This window comes from Ceratosolen solmsi, unplaced genomic scaffold (assembly GCF_000503995.2).
Source record: "Ceratosolen solmsi marchali unplaced genomic scaffold, CerSol_1.0 scaffold108, whole genome shotgun sequence".
NCBI lineage: Eukaryota > Metazoa > Arthropoda > Insecta > Hymenoptera > Agaonidae > Ceratosolen > Ceratosolen solmsi.
The window spans coordinates 53,244-77,039 of record NW_011948461.1 but is presented as its reverse complement, the minus strand read 5'-3'; the positions used below and the strand labels follow the sequence as shown (position 1 = coordinate 77,039).

Below are 23,796 nucleotides of genomic sequence, written 5' to 3'. Positions count from 1 at the left end.
CCTGCAAATACTGTGTTTTATTAAAAACTTATTAATTTTTACAATAACCTGCAATTAATTTACAAAATAATAAACTTCAGCAATAGTAAAAAGTACAGCGATATGTGAATGATATGTGAATGAACAAAGAGAATGATAAGAAATTTGATAAATGATTAATAAGGAATTTATATTTTGCCTAAAAATATTTTATACTTTTAGTCCAAAAAATATTGCAGAAACTAATTGCCCTCTAGGAAGATTATTCATAACTAAACCAACAATGCACCAATTATATAATACATAATAAATAAATACAAATCAAATTTAATGTATGTTCGAGTACATAACTTCAGACTAGTTGCGCAAATTATAAAGCAGCGTTCTTGTTTTTTAATTTGATGCTATATAACCTATAAAAGTATTTTAATGTTATATATATAAGCATTTATATACATATATACATGCTTAATTAGATTATATGATTTATGGCATTTATTGCTATTTCATAATGTTCGAAAGTTATATTTGTTTATTTGATCCAGTTCGATAGATCAAATGTTTGAAAATGTATTTAATTTTCTGGCTCGAACTGCCAAGTTCTATAGTTTAGTTTATTTGTCGCCCGCCTAAACGATGCTTAGGAAAGAACATAAGTGGAAGGACTGTAAATATGTACAGTGCGTGTAAACTTCGTTAGAACATCGTTTATTTGGTTTTATTCACAATTACACTATTGTTGTTCTGAATTCACTTATCGTGGGAGAGAGTGAACTATGTTATATCACAATCATGTAGTTGCTCCTTGGTGGTGGTGACGATGGCGTCAATGACGTTATAGGGATCAGCAATGGATTTTGTATATTCCTTGAAAGGGAATATAGCTTGGTTTCAGGTCTATGCTAATGTTGTAAAGGTTAGCAGGAGACCCGATCATACTCATAAAGGGAATAGGGGATTATTTCGGTGATAGTTATTCTCAATAAAGACTACTGGTATACCTTCCTGTGAAGGAGGGTCCGATACCATGCTTCGTGTGGCCAACTATTTCCTTGTATTGCAGTCAGCCCTTGACTGGTTGTTAACCGTTGCGCACTGAAGAATTGAACGCATGTTCTTTGGAATGACTCCGACTTAATAGCGTGGCTAGGGCGTAGATGACTGACTAGGACGAGTACTGATTCGGAGGAATAACTGACACTGTATAATGAGTAACTACTGAGTGATAATTACGACGAGTTGTGATGCGCTTTTCCTTAAATATCAACGCGGCAGCTACAATAAACTGGCAACAATGCTTAGGTGCGGCTATACGGAGACTAGCCGGCTTCCAGAACGTTTCAGAATCTAAGCTTGGGCTATTCGAGAGTACAGCGAAAGTGAAGCCTTGGAAGATTCGAGAATCTATGGTTTGAGCTATATTTGAAAATTCTGTTTGTTAATTGTGTACAAAGATTCAAGACTAGAAGGCTTATAATTTTTCCGAGAACCGTAACCTCAACAAAAAAAATGCTCCAATTCCGAACACATAGTAAAAATGAAAAAGAGAAATATTTAATATTATAGTAAATTTTATTTTTAAAACTGTAAAAGTTTGTTCATAAAACAATTATTATAAAATTTCTGAAACGTTTACAAGTTCTTGTTCTATAAATTTAGTTTTTTTATAGAGTAAATAAATAGTTTTTTACTATCGGCGGTTTTTATGATGCCGTAATATACCAGTTTATAAAGAGTTATTAAATATAATAAAAAGAGACGTGCTATGCTTTTCATTTAGTTACATCTTGTATGCAATATGTTGTATTGATTATTAAATTTATTTTCATCGTACGTTTTAGAATTCATGATCCATTTGCTTGTAATTTATAAGTTTAGCAAACTATTTGTGATCCTCTATTAAATTATTCACTTAGTAAAGAAAAATATTAAATCGTTTTGTTATAGATAGTTTCAATATTTTGTGTTTCTTTGATGAGTATCTAATAAAATTTATCAAGCTTATTCTAGAACACAAATATATGAAAGAAACTTTCGCCAGTACCGATTGGTTGTAATACAAATTACAAATTAAACTACAAGAATAGAGTATATTAATCAATTTTATTTCCAAAAAAGTTTAGAGATTTTTATAATTTCGTAATAGTTTAAAATAATATTGCCAAGGCAAGATAAAGACAGAATTAATAAAGATAAAATATACTCAAAATTAAAAGAAATTATTTATTTCATCGATATAAAATAATACTATCGAAAATTATTTTTTCTGGTGTCTCAATACATCAGGTATTATTCAGATAATTAACCAAGTTTTCATATGCATGTTAAATAATCTGAATTGAAACTACATGATACATTGAACTTTTATATTAAGAACTTTTATATTAACTTTATCATTTGATACATGCTGTAGGTGTTAGAATAGTTACAACTGATGATTAAATTGAGTTATGTTCTTTGATATTTTGATAAACCTATCAATTTATAGTATTTTTAGAAGATTGATTATTTTCCAAAAGAGATTTGAATTGATAGCTTTATCATAAGCACCTACAAGAGATTCTATTTGGCAAATAGAAAAAGTAAAGAACATTATATGGTTCTGATATTATATTTTTTTTATATTTTAGGTAGAATATAATAATGCTCATTATAATTTGTAAAAAAGTTAATTTATTGGTCATATACGCAATATAATTTATGTTCATGTATTTGCATAAATATATTCCAATAATGTATACACGTTGTGTTAACAATGTTATTTGTTCCTTAACTTTTAATATCCTAATATCATAAATATTGTGATGATAAATACTTTTTTTATCTGTTTTTTTCTTGATATCCTAATGCATGTATGATAATGACGCATGCTTACTCTCTATGTATTCTTTTCTTAATCTGCCTATCAAAGCTGAAAGAATTTCAAAAGTGCTAAAAATAATGATTAAGATTGTTTTCATTGATCAAAACTTGAAATTTTGACTCTTTAGCTATGTTGTTTATGATCGTTGGAGATCTTATGAATTAATGTATTTAATATAAAAATGAACAAGAATTTCATTATTGATGTGCTTTCATCATTAGTATATCATTATTAGTATAAGTTTCACAAATAATATTCCTATTTTTACTAGTAAAGTATTAACGAAAGTAACTATAATTATTTATTATTTATTAATTACTTTAATTATCTATGACTTTTTTAATTACATTTTCTGAGTTATTTCACAGTTCATTTTACATATTTGAAATTAAGAATTTGTTATTAAATAAATATAAATAAAAATAAAATATAAACTCGTATAAATATATAAAATGAATGTTTAAATCATGACTGTTAACTAATGGTATAGTAAATCATTTAGTTGTGTAAAATTTGAAATACAATTTGCTCTATTCAATAGAATGCATGCCCAATTTTTAAATACTTGTATTATATGAATAGTTGTAAGTATTTAATTTAATATCAATTATCAAGATTATTGTACCGTGTATTATATAACTATCTTACATGATATTATTTCTAACATTATTGTTGAACCAGTCGTAGAGAATCGTTGTATTGTATATTTAGAGTAATTATATTTTACTTCATTATAAAGGTTATTTTTAATATTAGAATCTATTAATTTTATTACATTCTCTACTTATCGTTGAATCATAGAGGTTTAAAAATATATAATATTTTTTCTATTTTTATGTACAGAATTTTCATTTATTTATGACGAAAATATGAGTATTCTTCAAATAATTCAAAATTATTATTAAGTTTTTACTAATGAAGGTTATCTGATATATATAGAATATTTTATTTTTACTTTATTTATAATTAATTAGAAATTGTGCAAAAAAATGTGATTGATAAATTGTTTATTAGAGCAAAGTTTAAATAAAAACTCTGCATTCATTTTCTTTTTAAAACATGCTACATTATTTTGTTATTATACCGTATGTTCGAGATTGATGCGGTTCCATGAATATTAGAAAAAGTAGGTTATACGCGCTGTGTGGCGTACGGTACGCGCGCCTAATCCGGCACGTGCGATCTGACCGGGACGTGCACTCGGGTGAATGTTTATAAAAAAAATTCGGCAAGTCCGAGCAAGTTTTACGACATGAAAACTAATATACTATAAGATCACACAAAGATATTACTCCTACTTTTCTCTCATCGAACATTCTCGAAGGTTCTAGATTTTTCTTTCCACGCCTTGTGTAAGAATTAGTGCAACAACGACGATGCTTTGTTGTCAGCTAAGTAAGCCGTCGCGTGGCTATATAAGAAAAGCGCGCGGCGCGCCTCGCTCTCTTGCTAATCATTTCTTGCCAAACAACCCTCGCTCAACCGCGCTTGTGCCTAACAACTTGCCGTGACTCGACCGCAGTGATCGATCTTAGTGAAGCAATTCCATCATCTACCAGTAGAAGCCATGGCACACGGGTCTCGATCTGCCCTCAGCAGGACCGCCATGGAACGGTCGGTATTTTCAGCAGAGCCGCCACGGAACAATCAAGCCTTCGGTTCGTGCGCGTAATCAAAACGCTCATTTGTAATATCACTTCGCGCTCATTCAAGTGTATCTGCCGCTCAGTGTTTTTGTATACTGTAAGATGACGCGTGGCCATTTATTCGGCAGCATAGTTAAAAATACACGTGTGCATAAGAAATCGGCAAATTAGATAGTGATTACAGTGAAACCAATGGAATAGTGATCAAAGGGGACATCAATTACGCAGCAGTAATACACCTTGCCTGCATTTTACAAGGTACACCTTTTTATATTAAGAAATTAGTTAGTTACACCTAGCACAAAACAAGTCGGGCAAACTTACGCTATTTCGAAGAACACTTCGAAACCGTACAGGCCAATAAGAGTCGATAGGGCAAACTTACGCTTTTCCGAAGACCACTTCGGAACCGTACAGGCCCGCTAACAGAGAGAAGATAAGCTCACGCTATCCCGAAGTACACTTCGAAACCATTCAATTCGGACCATGCAGGCTCGCTAGCATAGAGAGGGCACGCTCACGCTCTCCCGAAGAACACTTCAGAACCATTCAGGACCTCTGGCAGAAATAGGGCACACTTACGCTGTTTCAAACTAACACTTCGGAACCGTACAGGCCATCAACAACTGACGCAAGAGTCGCTCTGCCTTAAGCACATTGTCACAAAGGACAACAACAGATCGACTAATAGACTATAAATACAGATTATTAAATCCTTCAAGAGTAAGAAATCTTACCATTAATCACTCTTACCTGGGACTATTTTTTATTATTTATTCTTTTACTGTCCCCTTAAATAATTAAAGACACAATTCATTACTTAATAAATTCCATTAAACTTCTTACACCATATCAAGTATAGTTATTCATACATCTAGCATACTTGATTCGACTACCATCTTCTCATGCTATCTCACAAGCATGATTGATTGACTACACCAGCTGATATTTACAACATCAGCATTACCTCAACTTCAAGATACTCAGTGATATCCATGGAAGCTACAATAATCAAGAATACAAGAACACACTCTCATTACTTCAATAGAATTATCTCTCTCTCTCTCTACACAACAGTGCAATATTATAATCATTTACAAATAATAAACCTTGTTTTAATATTTTTCAGCCTTGTCAATTATTATTTCCTTTGAAGTTATCCTGCCGAGAGACTAATCCACTGAACTATTGAATTGGTAGTTTGAGCCATAAACTAAACCTTTAATATCGAACACCGTAACAAATACTTCGTTCATTTACAATTAAAAAAATATATATTATTTAAGGGCTTTTTAATGTACCGCTAATGTACCCTCATTACTAAACATTTAAATATAATACTTTTTACTGAAGCGTTATAATGCCTTTAATTGTATTTCTTTCGTTGATTACTTATGTGCCAGATTTTTACTTCGATTTTAATTATGTCTAAACAAAAAAGTATTTGAACCTTTTATTTTTTAAACTATGTTTTATTATTAGAAAATAATTCCATTAAATGCAAACATGGTTAATATAACTTTGTAGTTAAAACACATTATTTAAATCGTATTTAAAAAGAATTATTATATAATATTTCCATCTCTTTTAAATATTCTATACGAACAAAGTAATTATATTAGTTATAAAGATATTGATACAAAAAAGAAAATTAGTAATTTTTTTGTTTTTCCATTTTGCAATATTGTTTTTTTACGAAAAGGATAATTTATGTTTGTTAATTTACGACATAAATTCTGAATACAACAAATTCGACTGTTTCATACTGATATTGAAGCCATGAACTTCATTTTAATTATATTCAATATAAATATTTATAAACATTTATTAAATAATTGTACTCCCATTCCTTTATTCTTTTATTCTACATTATTTCTGTTATTTTATCATAACATTATAAAACAAGAAATTAGAATAAGGTCTAATAATTCTGTTTTTTAATTTAAAATATATATCTTACATAAAAATTTTGGGGTTCGTATAAACTATTGTATTATGTGTATATTTGAAATCTTAATATCATATTTGAAAATACAAATTCTTTAGTTTATTAAATTCAGTATTTTGTGCGAGTATTGGAATAATTATCAATTTCAAAATATAAATAAAGTACTATTAATTAATATTAATAAATATATTTATGTAATATGAATCTATGTGATATATCTATTGATTGTATATTAATAAAAAGTATTTATATCTATTATTAGCAATTTAATTATAATCACAAAGCATAATTGATAAAATTTGTACAAAAATTGTACCAATAGTCCGATATAAATAAAGGAAATAAAAGAATTCTGAAACATCCTATATATTATAAAATATATTTAATTAAGATGATCGAAAAAACTAAAGAGTAATCAATTTTTATTCTCTCAAACAATAATTAGTCAAGTGTTCTACCGTCAAGATCAGATTCTAATTTACCTTCACTTAATAAGTGATTTGTGTCTGAATAATGCATTTTACGTGAAGACTAACTTAATTTGAATCGTTTAATAAGTAGTTATTACTATTTTTATTCTTTCAATAATCATAATAATTACATTTTTATGTAAGAATTAAATTTCATACATAGATGCACAATTATAGATTTGTGCTATACAAAAAGTATTAATTACGTTAATTGTATGGAATTAATTTTGATTTTGTTACAAATAACTAAATGAAAGGAATATAATATAAAAATATGAAGATGAAAATTTAAATGGAAGAGAGGAAGTTGTTGAAGTACAAAAGATTTTTATACATATAATTTTTGTTTTATTCAAAGTCCAATGTTTTAAAAAAATCAAATGATATAAGTATGTAATAAGGAAAATTTTCAGATACATGATTCGTTATTTCATTAGATTTTTATAGAATCCTTTTATCTGCAATTAGATTCTTTTGATTTACTTTAAACACAAAATTAATTCAAACATTAGAAGTAAAAATGTTTTTAGAATTAAAATATGAGTTTTGAGTATCGTATTAATTATTTTATATATAATTTTTTGTTATTTTAACAACCTATTAAGGTAATATTGCAAATAATATGGTAATATTGCTAATATTGCAAATATTGCAATTTGTAAAAAATTCATAAATGACTACTTTACTTAAATATAATAAAATTTATTATTCAAAAATATAATGTAACTATTTGGCCATTGATTTGTACGATAAAAATTATGTTCTCGAATTATAATCCGAGAATAAATATATTTAATATTTTTTATTTTGTTCATATTTAATCTTTTATCTTTATGTTTACCTTTGATATTCTGTTATTGTCTGGAATCAGACTATAAACCTCCCGATGATGTTAGGTGGAGGGGATTGCTGGCAAGTGGAGGAGATAGTTCAATTCAACACACAGTGTATCTTCGTTTTCTATTTATTTTCTGAATACAATGATATGATTATAAATGGTGTTTATAGAATTATATTGATAGTGATTGTAAAATGATTATAAAATCTATGAAGTTTCTTCAGTGATTTTTACGTGGTGATGAATTTTATTACTCGCAGGATCAAAGGAAATTAAAGCCGTCGCTGTTGTAAGCCGTAGCTGTTTGTAATATACGTGTAATCACGTGAAGCCGTCGCTATTGTAAGATATATGTTAATAAATGTTGGTGTTATACTTTAGTTAATTTCATTCTTAAACTGCACTTGCACTCGTACTCTTTGAATATAACACTGAAAGGATTATGATTTTTGACGTCACAGTTAATTTATTAGATTATTAAGTGTAGTCGACACGTTATATGTCTATTATTATTAATATCAGGTATGTAGATGTGTGAATAATTAATAGCTGATTGACTGACTTTTAATTGAGCAATAATAAAATAATAAATTAATAATCTAGATCGTAAAAAATTGAATTTTGACTTTTGTAATTATTTTCACTTAAAAACTAAATAAATTTCTCATTCTTTATTGTAATTATTAAATAATAGTACAATGAATATGAATATTATTTGTAAGTTTTATTTGATAACATTGATAAATTATTTATATATATATATATATAATAAAATATATATTTTTGAGTAGATTTTTTATATATAAAAATTTTATACTTGTTTGGTAAGCATAATTAGACTTTGTAAATATTTAATTATTAATTAATTTAAAATCAATAAAATTAGTACCATAATATTATATGCAAATTAAGTATAAATTCAACAAGTGTTTTTTAATTATTTCATCAATGTTATTTCAATACTAATGATTCTTCATTTAAAGCAGAATCAAAACTATTTATGTAAACTAACATTTAATTAATACTTAGTGAATAAAATAAAGATGAACTATTTTACTGTAATCTGCATAAATATATATTTCAAATGAAAAAGATTTGCTGTAAAATTTATTATCAAAATTTATATGTACGAGAAAGATTTAAAGAAGCTAATACTATATTACAGAGAAATATAAAAAATTTAATTAAAAATCTATTTTTGTAATTAACTTTAATTAAACTATAATGTTGATTTAATGTAAAATCAAGTTAAAACATTGTTTTAATATATATGTATGTATATATAAAAAACTAAAATAAATTTTAATAGATAAATGTTTTTATAAAAATTTGAATTTGAAAAAAGTGAAATTTGAATAATTAAATAAATAATGAAAGACACTAATATAAATATATAAAAGTGCTTTTATTGTGTTAACAAAATATAATAGTGAACTGTAATGTGTATAACATATTTGCAAGAGCTGTTAATTACTTATATAAGTTAAAACATTTATTATATTGAATAGTCGAAGAAAAATATAATCAAGTAACTCACTTTATTTAATTATGACTCTGTATAATTGTTTATATTGTCGATACATTCAAATCTTATTTTGAAATCTCAAAATCTTACTTTTAATTATAAATAATATATATTGATTCTTATAAGTTACTTATATACAAGGTAGTAAAGTATTTATTATAATTGTTTATTAATATTATAAATTATAATTATTTTTACTACATTATTAACAGGATACTTAAAAAGTTACTTGTACCAGAAATTAATTCAAAATATAAGAAATCGATACCGAAGATAAATGTAAAGGTACCTTACAATGACTTCATTGTGATCAATGAAAATCTAAATTATATTTTACTTGGAAATATCATTCCAAATTAATCTATATTTATGATTATTTTTGGTTAACTACATTCTCATACACTGTTCTCTTACACACATTTTTGTTAATATAACAATATATAAAAAACTAAAGCTGAAATGATTAAAAGATGTGATTCAATTCATCCAAATACTTAATTAGACTTTATTTATAACATTATTTTTATAACATAATTTATGGTTATAGATTATAAAAATGTATAAAGAACTTAAATAAATATTATTTAACTTACTAGAAATTACCATCTATTAACTGGATGAAATAAGAAGTGTAGAAGTATGAAATACCATTAATTTTTTAATTTTTTACTATTGCAAAGTAATGACTCTCAATAATTATAGGAATTAAAGTAAAGTTATTTTTATTATATTATAACTTATGATAAACAATATTTTATTATAAAAAAATCTATGCAGTAATCAATTCTTTTTGCAATATACATTTTTATTTAATCATGTTGAGCCATTATGCATGTTTGAATCGTGTGAAGTTTAAATTATTAAGTTATAATGAAAAAAATACAATATGAGTGGTATATTAACATATTTATGTTTCCTGATATTTTCAATGAATAATAGCAATATACATTCAAATTTGATAAACTTTCAGTATTCTAAAACTTGTACAAATTTTTATAAGCTGATAAATAACATAATGTTAATATACAAAGAGATTTAGCTTTTATTAGAGGTAGATTAGAGGTAGTTTATTACAAATCTATATATTAGTAATTGTTCGGAAAATAACTCCACAATATTGTGGAAAAAACCCACTAGATATTGTGTGGGGTTGCCGGGCAAGTAAAGGGTTAATGCATCGATCTAATAATTAACATATATCTTTATTATTACTGTTTATTTCATTTATTTTACTTTATTTCCAATTCGAATCATTAACCTTGGTGAAATTACAAATGATCTTTATATTTCTTAATAATCTTGTAGTGTTAATATATCTGTTTATTGGAGAATTAGAGGATAATCAATTTCTTATTCTGTGCATGTAACTGGTGAGATTATGATTTACTGTAACAAGAAGTAGGTTATATAATCTATTGAATATTATCACTTAGAGGTTATCGTTATTGTAGTGCTCTGATCGAACATTACAATATTATTGTGTCTCATCTCAACACGTGTGCAGTTGCCTCTAAATATCGATCGTAAGAGAGCCTAAATGGAGGTTATGCGAAGCTGTGCGCCATCTGTGGCGGGAACAACTTGTAGTTGGAGGGATTGAGAAGCCAATGTGGCTTTTGTAGCTGGTCTTGTTCAAGAGTATGTCCGGGAAGCTTCCGTAGTTGGACTTTAATCCGTCCGTCTTCTACATAAGCCGAGAAATCAAGAATGAGTACTAGCTGTAAGGAATTACTTGTAGTGTATCGTGATTTACCAGTCTGTCTTCGGTGGCTTGTTATGACGTTCCCTTGCAATGTTGCAACTCTTTAGTTCTTCCTTGTCTCCAAGTGAGATTACAAGTGGTCAGGTCCTATGCAATCCAGTCTTGATGAGATCAATTCAACTGTACACTAATTCACAATCGTGGAAAGAACTTCTTATTAAAACTCAGCTAGCTAAACGACTTATCTCTCCGGTCCTCCTCCGTGAGAGTAGGTCGTGACTTATCCTTCAACTGTGAGAAGTATTTGGAAGGATTAAGTCGTGACTTATCCTTATACTGTAACAAGTATTTGGAAAGAGTAAGTGAAGGTACATTACGTAGTCCCTTCTTAAATGGTTCACTGATCCCGCTCCACTTGGGATCCCTTCTTCCTGTATTAATTAATCAATCAGAGGTTGATCTTGGGTCGTACAATAGATTATGCACGCCTTCATTTCCACTTCCTTCCGGGCTCAGTTCCGAATTTGCTAATCGGGAAAGTGTCGGAAGGTGGCGAACCTTTTCCATTGGTCACCTCTCCGTGGTTGCCCCATCCCTCTCTGGGACTTGGCTAGAAGATGGGTCCGCTTGGGCGTGGTCAATTTTCCAATACGATCGACCAGATGTGGCATAGCCAAGAACAATGCAAGCTTTGTCTTAAAGGCCGAGTGCGCACGTATGGTCATTGCATGTTGTCGCACGTACGGGTTTTGGGTTGTAGTAAATGTTTTGTACTCAGTGCTTTACGCATATCTGATATTCGTTCTGAATGTACTTTGGGGTTCTCCCGGCAATAAACCCATTAAGTTCTACTGCACTGGGAGTATGAGCACGTTTCGCTAGAGTTTTCCAAATGTTTTATGACACTAGTGCAAAATAATTATGAGCAGGAAAGTTTTGCAGTCTTAAATACAATTTTCATGATATTACTTGCCAGATGTTTTATTGCCTTACTAAACGAAGTCTCTCATTCCCAAACAAACAGTAATATCGATAATTATTGAGATAAAATTTAATATATTTTTTTCCAGGTATTGCAGAACATATCAAATTGATAATGTAATTACCAAACTATTGATTTAGTAGAGATAATACTTATTTAATATTTGTTTGTTTATGTAAATTACAATGCAAAAGTATTCAGTGTTCCGTTCTAATCGTGTTCGAGAGTGAAAAGAAAATCTCTCGAATTATATTTACTTGAAAAACCTTCAACAGCTAATAAAAAGGGAACTATCGAACGGATACGAAAAAATAAGAAAGTTTCGCCAAAGTTGCATGAGACTCGAAAAGGTTGTACATCTGTGAACTCGTAAACAGCCATTTATTGCCTTTCGTATTAAAGACGTAGTAATTGTTTTGAATGCAATAAAGACCCTTGCGACTTAACAACAAAACCCGGCTAGCTTGTTTATAAGAGTATATTTTGAGGATTAAAATATTTCTAAACAGTTGAATGAAAACATTTCTTAAAATCCGTTGCAACCCGAAACTCGGTACGCGCGACTCTCGACATTTGCGTCGCACGTGTGCCTTCAATGCCACAAGGGCATACGCATGCATTGTTGTCAAGTACGATAAAAGTTGCTGTTTGCATAGGCCAAGCGAAGACGCTTGACCAAAAATCACCCCCACCACGATGAGTCCCGGAGAGGGGCATATCTTCCACTTCACGCATTGCTGCCAGAGATACTCCTTCGATATTCTCTTTGTCTAAGCCTAATTTCGTATGAAGTGTGGGAAAAGGGCGTGCACATTCATCATGCCGCCGAGAAGCGGCGCGCCCTGATTGGAAAACTAAGACCAGAAGCTCCTTGAGTGGGGACTCATGGCAAGAGGCCTTAAAGATGGGAACAAGACAGCGAAAAAGGGCTGTTCGCGGGAGATTATCGGAATACGCATTCCGAGTGGGCAGCCAAAGGGCTGTCCGCGGGGGACACCAAGAACACGCAGTCCGCGTAGGCAGCCAAGGGCTTTTTCTTCCAAAAACGACAAATCATTCAGAGTGAGAGTAAGCAGTCTGGGGAAAGGTCAAGTAATAGAAATTAATTGTCCAAGAAAACCAAGCCAAAAAATTCACTCAACACAGAAATAAGTGCTAGTAATTCGCCACAAAAATAGTGCATGCTGATGAGTAAAGGAGTCACGCCGCACATGATTCGCGTCCCTCTCACCGCAAAGGCAGATCAAGAATAGTTCATGCTGGTGAGTAAAGGAGTCACGCCGCACATGATTCGCGTCCCTCTCACCGCAAAGGCAGATCAAGAATAGTTCATGCTGGTGAGTAAAGGAGTCACGCCGCACATGATTCGCGTCCCTCTCACCGCAAAGGCAGATCAAGAATAGTTCATGCTGGTGAGTAAAGGAGTCACGCCGCACATGATTCGCGTCCCTCTCACCGCAAAGGCAGATCAAGAATAGTTCATGCTGGTGAGTAAAGGAGTCACGCCGCACATGATTCGCGTCCCTCTCACCGCAAAGGCAGATCAAGAATAGTTCATGCTGGTGAGTAAAGGAGTCACGCCGCACATGATTCGCGTCCCTCTCACCGCAAAGGCAGATCAAGAATAGTTCATGCTGGTGAGTAAAGGAGTCACGCCGCACATGATTCGCGTCCCTCTCACCGCAAAGGCAGATCAAGAATAGTTCATGCTGGTGAGTAAAGGAGTCACGCCGCACATGATTCGTGTCCCTCTCACCGCTGAATCAGATTGAATTAGGATATCGCTGTAAATACGTTGATACATATTATATCTTCAATTATTGTTAGCCGGCGGCAAAACCGGCATATGACAACCATCAAGATTATCTCACACTCTCCAATCAGAAGTGTGCAGCAATTATTTATCTGTGCAATTTACATCAATTAAACGATTTCATAGCATCTTGTGTAGTGACACCTCCTGTATAAGAAGCCGATCAAGAAATCATATCTTCATATAAGATACAAGAAGATTCTACAACATCCATATGTAAATAGTGTAATAAATTGTATAATTAATATAATTAACCAACTCTCACGACTCTTGTACAGCCCCTACATCTCACCCCTTCCCGAGCGTCTGCTACGGCGGGCGGCAAACTAAGCTATTGAAGCATTGGCAGTTCGAGCCAAGAATTACATCACTACAACTTTCGAACAAATCGGAATGTATTTTGTTTCATGTATGTTTATAGGTAATGATAACGTTATCAAACAAATACAAAGTAAGGTAAGTATCAAAATGCATTTAGCTACAAGTAATCAATCAAGAAAAAAATTGCATGAGTAGAAACAATGTTGAATTTAATAATTTTACTGAAATATCTATACAATTAATTATATGTTATACAGAGAAACGGAAAAGTACATATCTAACTATACAGAAGCCCGAAGGTTTACTATGTATTATATAATAATTAATATTAATATTATTTTAAATGATTATTGTATACGTGGTATAGCTATCATCTATTAAATTTCGATGTTAATATATGTGTATTGTATATATTATAAATATTTTCTGAAAAAAATTAAAGAATCAATATGTATCTGAATTATAGATTGATATAAGAGTTGTCTTAGCCAATTACTAGTAAATGTTACTAAATATGATTAACAGATTGTAATTAATTGTATAAAGAATTATATTTTTTATTAAAATTTTTGTCGGTATATAATAAACGCCCCGTTTATTGCTTCTTATCAAACTCTGTTTTCCATTTTGAGTACTCTTTTTTTTATAAATCTTATTTTAATATTTAGACACTTGTGAATTTTGTTCACATTACGATGCATTATTATACATACTTTTTATTACATTTTAACTGTTTTTTTATCATATTATTGTTTATATATAAAATTTATTTTTATTTTATAATTTAAGTTTTTTGTTCAGGTTTATATATATTTTATTAAACATAATTTAGCAATGAACCACTTATCATGTTCATTACCGCAAAATGAGGTAAATGGGTTTAGAATATCTATTAAACGAAAGTGGACAGATTTATTAACAACCAAAATACCATATCGAAAGCAGTTTAATAAATATTATAAAAGGTAAAATTATTATTTATAATTATCGTTAAATCTCTAACAAAATGAAATTCTTTAGTTGAAAATATATTTTCTAAATTTCAGTTTCTGATAATATTATTAATTATACATATATGTTCGAAACTGTTTGACTTCTTGGCTCGAACTGCCAATGTTGCGATAGCTTTAATTTACCGCCCGCCCTAGCGGGTGCTTAGGAGGGAGTTTAGTGACAGGGCTGTAGAAATACAGTATGCGATTCTTCGAAAATATGGTTTATTTACAGTTATACTATTGTTTGATTGGATTTATATATTCTGGAAGGGTATACACTATATTCAGCCTCATCGTTGCAGTTGCTTCGAACTGATCTTGTGTTGAATATGTTGTCCTGATGCTCCTTGAGATGATAATGTCGTTGATATTGTAAGGCTCAGTAACTGTTTATGCACACTCCTTATTAGTGAAGGTGATTTGTACTATTAATAATAGCATCATGCTAGTTTGAAAGAACTGGCAATAATTAAGTATACTCATAAGAGTATGGGTTTGCTATTTTTCTAATAGCGTCATGCTAGTCTTGTAAGAACTGGCAATAATTTAGGTTGCGCAGACTTTGTGTATTAACAGAAATACAGTAGCCTTGATCTGACCCTGGGATGAACAGTTCACCATCCGGAATTACTCCTTGTTTATGGTAATATTGTTGCAGATTTTGCGAGGATCAGCAATGATTATACATGTTCCAAATGCGGGAGCGTGTCTTGGGTAGTCTGGCCCTTTCGTGGTATGAACACCTTTCAATTGCCGCAGAGGAGGGTTAATGCGTCTTCCTTCTATCGGTAGTTCACTTAGGGCTTGATCACTACATTATCACTATTAAGTGAGAGCACCATACTTTTTTGGCTTCTCCACGTAGACAAAGATTGTATCTGTTTTGTCCCCCCTTTTAAGGCCTCTAACACTGAGTCCCCGCTTCAGAAACACCTCTGCCTTAGGTTTCTCCCATCAGAGCGCACCTGTGTCTTCCTTCTTTAGAAGCAGTTTGGCTTCGACAGTGACCACATCGGCAAGAGTGCTTCTAGCGACAGCGCTTTCAGTCAGGGATCTCAGTCTTCTCTTGGCCTTCCCGCTAAGAGGAGCTCCTGACTGAAGCGTCCTCGCGTGGCTTGTACAAGTGGCAGCATGGATTGACTTGAAAACAGTGGATGCGCTGAGTACCGTTACATCGAAAATTTTGCGTGTAACGACTATTTCCAGATGTCTAATGAGCTGGGTTTTCCTAGATGTTTAGCTACAATGACTTTTCGCAGATGTTTAGCTCCAATGGTTTTTATAATATAATATTGTTAATATAATATTGTTTTTATTTTATTTATTCTTCAAAAATAATGTGAAGAAAAGTACTTTTTTTAAATAATGGTTTCTTATTTTTTGAAAATAATTAATAAAATTAAATACATAAATATTACAACGGGTATTATATTGTATTATATAAAATAGATATTATATTGTGTGTGTGTGTGTGTTATGAGTGAAATTTGTTATTACTTTTCAGTAAAATATTAAGTTTTGTGATATTTTGTTGTTGCTTTTAAACATTTCTTAAAATATTTGTCGTACAACAGTCGTATATAAAAGCTTGAAAAAGAATGATGTAGATCACTTATTCGAGAGATTAGAAAAAATACGCGAATAATTTAGGATCTTAATTGTTTGATAACTTTTGTGCAAAAATTTTTTTTTTTTGTAATCTATTTTCCTGTCATATATATATACAAAACTAATATCAATTCTAAATAAAAGGTATAATATATTTATATGTAATCCTAGATTGGAATTTTATCATAAAAGATACATCAATTAACTAAATATAAAAGCATGGTATTCCGTTGTTTATTTTGCCGTCGACAGATATTTCAAGAATATAAAAATTATTTCAGAAGAAACGAAAAAAATCTTACATTTGTAAACAAATTTATTGAAATTAAAAAATAGAATTTTATTATCTGTGCAAAATGCATTTTTTTCCATTTGTTATAATTTATATCATTTTTTGTACTGTAATATTATATAAATTATAAACAGTAAATGTAGGAAGCAATGTTAAAAACGTAAATAAATTAATTAATTCCTCACAATACGTTTCCGTTTTTTCTATTTTTGCCCGTTTTCTAGTGAATCAGTTAAATCATTTTTGGTAGATAATTAAATATTTATTTAATTTATAATTTACTATTATTAAGAAATATTAAAAAGATTTACCTAGTTAAATAATGACAATCAATATTTTTGTGTGTGATTTTAGTTATTGCATTGATTCCTCGTTCACTCTAAAGAGCAAGAATCAGTCGTGCGTTATTCTTGGTAAGTTTAAGAACATTTTATATTAATTTTACGGTGGTTAATGGAAATGTGTGTTTAAAATATAACAAATAATTTTATAAAAGAAAAATAAATTGAAAAAGTAAATATCAATCTTTCGAAAGGTTCTTCATTATATATAATTTATAATTAATATAGTAATGAAAAAAACACATGACTAAGCTAGTATTTATTATTATAAATATGTTTATATATAAATATATTTATAAATTATATTATTATTATCTATATAAATGTAATATTAGTATAAAAAATAATAATAATTTTTTATTGTTATTAAATTATATTATTTAATTTGATGATTAATATTTAGATGTTATATGATAAAATTTAAGTAAAATAAACAAAATAAATTAAAAAGCATGCTATGAACAATAACATCAAAGTGATAATAAATTGTTACAAATATTCATTTTATACTACTTTTACTTATATTTTATCTATATAATTCAGAAGTTTAATTTTTTACAGCACTTATTAATGGACGAGGAAAATTTAAATATGAAGTTGGATTAGCTATATTAGATTTATATTATCCACATCTAACTCTTTGCCAATTTTCTGATTGCTTTGGTTACTCTAATACTTTAGCAAAAATAAACATATACGAACCAGTTGAAATTATAGTGCCTGAAGCTTATTTAAATGAAAATTTTATTTCAATATCTTTATATCACAGAATAGTTCGTCAATTTAAAAAATCGCATATTACATTTATTTCATCTCAACATTTTAATGCATTGGTTGGATGGGATCTTATTGAAATTTATTGTACTAATGCATCATGTTTAATGAAACAGATTATTGAACATAAGTAAGAATTTTGATAATTGAGAAACTTATGTATACACACACATATATATATAAATTTTGCACAACTCATAATAATTCCATTTTAATTTAAACATAATATTTATAAATATACATGTTTATCAATTTATAAAAATTACGATTTATTTTCAAAAATTATATAGTTATCAAATTAGTATCAAATTTATTACTTATTGAGTAGTTTAAAATAATTATTCTTTACCCATTCAAAGAAGAAAAAGGTGTTATGTAGGAGAAACATGCGAACAGGTGGAAGAGATAGCGCATTGATTTAATATTTAACATATCTGTTTTTTGTGCTGTTTATTCCGTTTAATTTCTAACTACAGTAATGATTTTTTGTTGATGATGACAATAGTTGAGCTCTTGTAGTTCCGTGGCGGTTGCCACGTGACGTTAGCATGCACTACATGTAGAAGTAGGAGGTTGTAAATGTCTGAATCTCCGTGACGTACTCCGTTTGGTGGTATATTTTACCCTGGGAAGTGAGAGGTCGTAAATCTTTTATCACTTCTTTGAGTAGTGCCACCTAGAGGTGAGTCTTCAAAGGCATCGTACTCTTGAGGCACGATCTTTTCTATGTTGACTGTGCAATAGTGGATAGTAGAGCGTCTGCGCTTGATGGCGCGTAGTGTGAGCTTGTCTGTATATGCTTCGTGCACTTGGGGCACGAGCATTCTTGTTACTATAAGGTTTGCGTGTACCTTTCATAACGGCCTTGATCTTTGAAGTATGCTCATTGATACTGGATCCTTTAGAGACCTCGGTTTGAAGTTGATGACTATGGCGCCTTGAGTTGTGATACAGATGCACACGGTGACTTGGCCATGGCGTCCACGTAAGAACCACCACTCTTTTTGTGTATCCAATCAAAGCGCTTACGGCTTCGGCATATCTACATGGAGCACTCCAGCAGCATTTCTAGCGGCAGCGCCTTCAATCAGAGTTAGATTTTTAATTTTTATTGTAAAGACTATTCCCAGATGCCTAATGAGCTGGATTTTCACGAAGTCTGGCGACCTGTTTTGCAGATGTTTGCTTTTTAAAAGTTAACGACTGTTTATGGGCTTTGGTTTGACAGATGTTTAACAACTTGGGAAAGGTTCTCGCAATCGGGAACAATAATCAATACATTTTTTGATCTTTTATTTTACAACTTCTTTAAATTGAGTTCTTCTCATTCGGTCTTATATTTAGAAGTAAGAAAATTTTGCAGTATCTTAATATCGTTATAAAATAAATAGATAATTTAATGTTTTTATGGTTAATATATAAAAGTTCTTTTTTAAATGGGAATAGGTACAAGGAAAATAAATTCAGTTACTTTATTAAATAGTAATTAACATTACCCTTAATAGTTTAACTAATGAAGAAATGAACGTGACTATTCATATTTTTAAATGTTAATTTTTAATATAAATGGTAAAAGTTAAAAGAGACAGAATGAAAGAGTACTATGATGTAAATATAAATATCATATATAAATTAAAAAATTAACAAAATATTTACAAAGAAAATAAAATTAAACGACACTATCAGCTAAAACTCTATTTTTGATTATTTAAAAAAAAAAAATGGGTTTTGACGAGGACCGACTTTAAAATGTGGCTGTACCGCAAAAGAGGGTTACGTATAGTACGAAAATAGTTTGTGTTGTGATCGTGTTAGTGATTACTTGTGAATGCTTTGTGTATTTTTTGGGCTTACTGGTCGAGGTTGGAGACAGATAGTGTGCTTTATCAAGATACGTGAGATTCCTTTAATCTGTAGGAGTGGAGGGTGCTGAGATGCTCCTTCAGCACCTTCTTGCAGGTGATTGTTAAATGCTTGTACAATTGATGGCGTGTTCTCTCTTCGGCGGTTCAGATAATAGTAGCTCGTTGAATACGCACACGAAGCAAAAGACGTATTCACTCTGTGGCGGCTCTGCTGATAGAAAGCGCCTGTTCCATGATGATCCTACTAAGATAGACAGTATGCAGTGTCGTGGCGTTGTCACTAAGAGAGATAGCTAAGCTCGGAACGTGCTTGCTTTATATATCCACGCGACAGCTTAGGTAGATGGCAACAATGGATAGATGTTGCTGTGCAGAAGCTAGACTAATTTGGGAACTTTCGAGAATATAGCTATAGAAGTTTAGAGAACTTCACGCCATTCTACATTCACATTCAAACCATCAAGCTGCGTAGATGAGTATACATTTGCCACCGCAAACACATCACTTCCACCACATTGATTATTTCAATAATTAATAATAGTAATACTAGTCAGCCTTGTCATCAATAAATAACAGAATAAATAGCATATACACCAGCCGTATTATTATTGTATTATTATAATATCCTTTCCACTTGTGACCTTTCATCGTTACCACACAACACCCGTGGTCTCTGAGTTGTCAACGGCATCAATTTGTATCCTTCGAACCGGTCTTGGTAAAACAAGCCGGAACGGCGAATACATTTTGTACATGAAGTTATATACAATATTACATTTTTTATCGCGAAAATTTTTGTATAAATTATATAAATTATATATAAATTTTCTGAATATTGTCAAACGTAAATTCGTTTTCTTGAAATGCGATAACTTTATAAATATATTTGGGATGATACTATACATATTTAAAAAGGTCTACAATGCATAGATTTTCTATGAAATAAACAAATCAAATAGAATTTATACTATTTCAATATTAGTACGAAGTATATGAAAGATATAAAATCTCAAATCTATTAATACTTATATCTTCTACTCTTGTCGTCTTATCTTTTAACTTTATATAAAGTTAACGTTTGGGGAACGTATAAAGAATATATATATATATGTACCATTGTTAACATAGGAACAAAATAAAAATTTATTATCCATTTTGACAAATAATATGTATTTTATTATGGAACAAATTTTAATTTGTTCATTATTTATTTTCTTAATAAATGAACTATTAGAATTATATGTTCTATAACATAAGTCATTATTGGCATGTTCTATTAGTACAATTATTTCTTAACATTATAGAATACATATTGGTGTAAAATAATCTACCTATTTATTTATTATAATTTTATTATAATTATTTATTAACAATGGTATTTTTAATTCTTTACTGATATTCAATAAAAAGTTATTACTGGTATAATCAGTAAATAAAACACTCTTTTTTCAAATTGATCACAGGCAAAAAAACAGGGTTTTGTTTAACAGATTTATAAACGATAACCACTTAATACAATTTTACACGACTGTTTGAAAAGTACTTTTATTTAATATTCTTGATGAATGATTCTTAAACGAGAGCATTTATTTATTTATTTGTAATGATAACACATTTCTGTTACAACGGATGAACAATAATAAAATTAAATATTAATAAAATAAACAAAAAGAAGCACTTAATTTGTGTCAAATACACTCACAATATAAAAAATTATACAATTTCACTATACTGCATAAAAATTACAAAAATTTAAATGATGCTCTATCAGTTATGCAAGTAATGCAGAATTCATAAAGGTCTAGTATAGAAAGGATAGAATTATTATTTTATTTATTACATTAAACAAATATGAACGAACAAGTACATTTTTTTGGCTAGTTCTAGCAGCAATTTTAATAATGATGATTATCCTCCGTAAGCTTAAAATATATCAAAGTAATACAATTTTTAATTATGCATATTAACTTATGAATAATCAAATTAAGTCAATTATTTAATTATTAAGCCTACTAATTTATTTCTATTTATAATAGTCTATGTTTTATAATTGGTCAAACTAACTACATATTTTGTGCATCACTATTAGTAAACATTAAGGAAATAAACATTTTTTATTTTAGATATTATGCATTATCAGCAGCCTCAGCTTTATTTAAATATGTAGCATATTTACAAAATATGACATTTGCTCCAAAATCAGTAAAACTAGAATTTCAAAACTGTAACGATTCTATTACTTTAGGTAAGATAAAATATTCATAGCATCAAAATATATTTAAATTACTTATTAATGCAATATTTTTATTGTAATTTAACTAAAATATCACAATATACTGATAAAAATAACAATTGGTTAGATGTTATAATATTCACCGTCTATGTTAAGAATAAGTTTGTATATGTAATTTGTTGTTATTAAATTTTTTTCATTTGTATAATTTGCTAAATCGTTTTCGAAAACAATAATTATGTTTTTATTATTAAAAACATTTGTGAAATAATAATATATTAAGTTTGACATTTATGACTAATTTATTTACAATAAAAATTTCGCATCAAAAAAAAATTTTTGCTTGTAAAAATGTTAAAATTATAAATGCTATATTGCAATAGTTTAGCACTTTTACGAATTTAAATTATTTCGATAAAAGAAATTTCACAAAAATATACTTAAAAGAAAATGAATACATTTATGAATGATTATAATTTAGTGTCGGACTCTGATCACATGTTATAAACACAAGAATAGGCAGAATAAAGGATATGTAAGTAACTTCGACTGGAAAAATAATTGTGATAGTTCATAAAAATTTCACAAGAAAATTACGAATTATTGAAGGGTAAATATTAAATGATATTTCATGTATATATAGCTTTGAATTGAAAAACCATTTTTCAAATATCCGTTCCTGTTCGATTTTAAAGGGTTAATTTATGGCTCAAACTAACAAATCAATAGTTCAGTGGATTAGTCTCTCGGCAGGATAACTTCAAAGGAAATAATAATTGACAAGGCTGAAAAATATAATGTATTTAGTAAAACAAGGTTTATTGTTGAAAAAGATTATAATAATATTTCACTTTGGTAAAGAGAGAAATAATTCTATTGAAGTAGTGAGGGTGTATTCTTGTCCTCTTGAATTATTGGATATTCTATGGATATTACTGTCTTGAAGTTGCGGTAATGCTGATGTTGTAAATATCAGCTGATGTCGTCAGTCAATCATGCTTGTAAGGTAGCATGAGAAGGTGGTAGTGGAATCAAGTATGGTTGATGTATGAATAACTATACTTGATATGGTGTAAGATGTTTAATAGAATAGGTTAAGTAATCAATTGTATCTTTATTATTTAAGGGTAGCTGTAGAAGAGCTAGTCACACGTAAGAGCGATTAATAGTAAGGTTTCTATCTCTTGAAGGATGTAATAATCTATATTTATAATCTATTAGTCGATCTGTTGTTGTTCTTTGTGACAATGTGCTTAAGGCATAGCGACTCTTGCGTCAGCTGTTGATGGCCTGTACGATATCGAAGTGTTAGTTTGAGAGAGCGTAAGTGTGCTCTATTTCTGCCAGAGGTCCTGAATGATTCCAAGATGGTCTTCGAAAGAGTGTACGTTTGCCCTCTCTCTGGTGTGCCTTATTGCTGCTAGAGAGCCTGAATGGTTCCGAAGTGTTCTTCGAGAGAGCGTAAGCTTACCCTCTCTCTGCTAGCGGGCCTGTACAATTCCGAAGTGTTCTTCGCAAGAGCGTAAGGTTGCCCTATCGCCTCTTATGGGCGTGTACGGTTCGAAGTGTTCTTCGAAAGAGTGTAAGTTTGCCCCAGTTGT

The 23,796-nt window shown here is 29.7% G+C and overlaps 1 protein-coding gene across 1 annotated transcript in view; it reads left to right on the top strand.

Moving 5' to 3' along the window:
• Window positions 1-14,158: 14,158 nt before the first annotated feature.
• The window catches only part of LOC105366914 (mutS protein homolog 4-like), a 53,987-nt gene continuing 44,349 nt past the window's right edge, over window positions 14,159-23,796 (top strand). The window contains 3 exon segments of the mRNA XM_011505520.1: window positions 14,159-14,222; window positions 14,889-15,052; window positions 17,337-17,395. Of these exon segments, the coding sequence (XP_011503822.1) occupies window positions 14,160-14,222; window positions 14,889-15,052; window positions 17,337-17,395 (286 nt within the window). The 5' untranslated portion in view covers window position 14,159.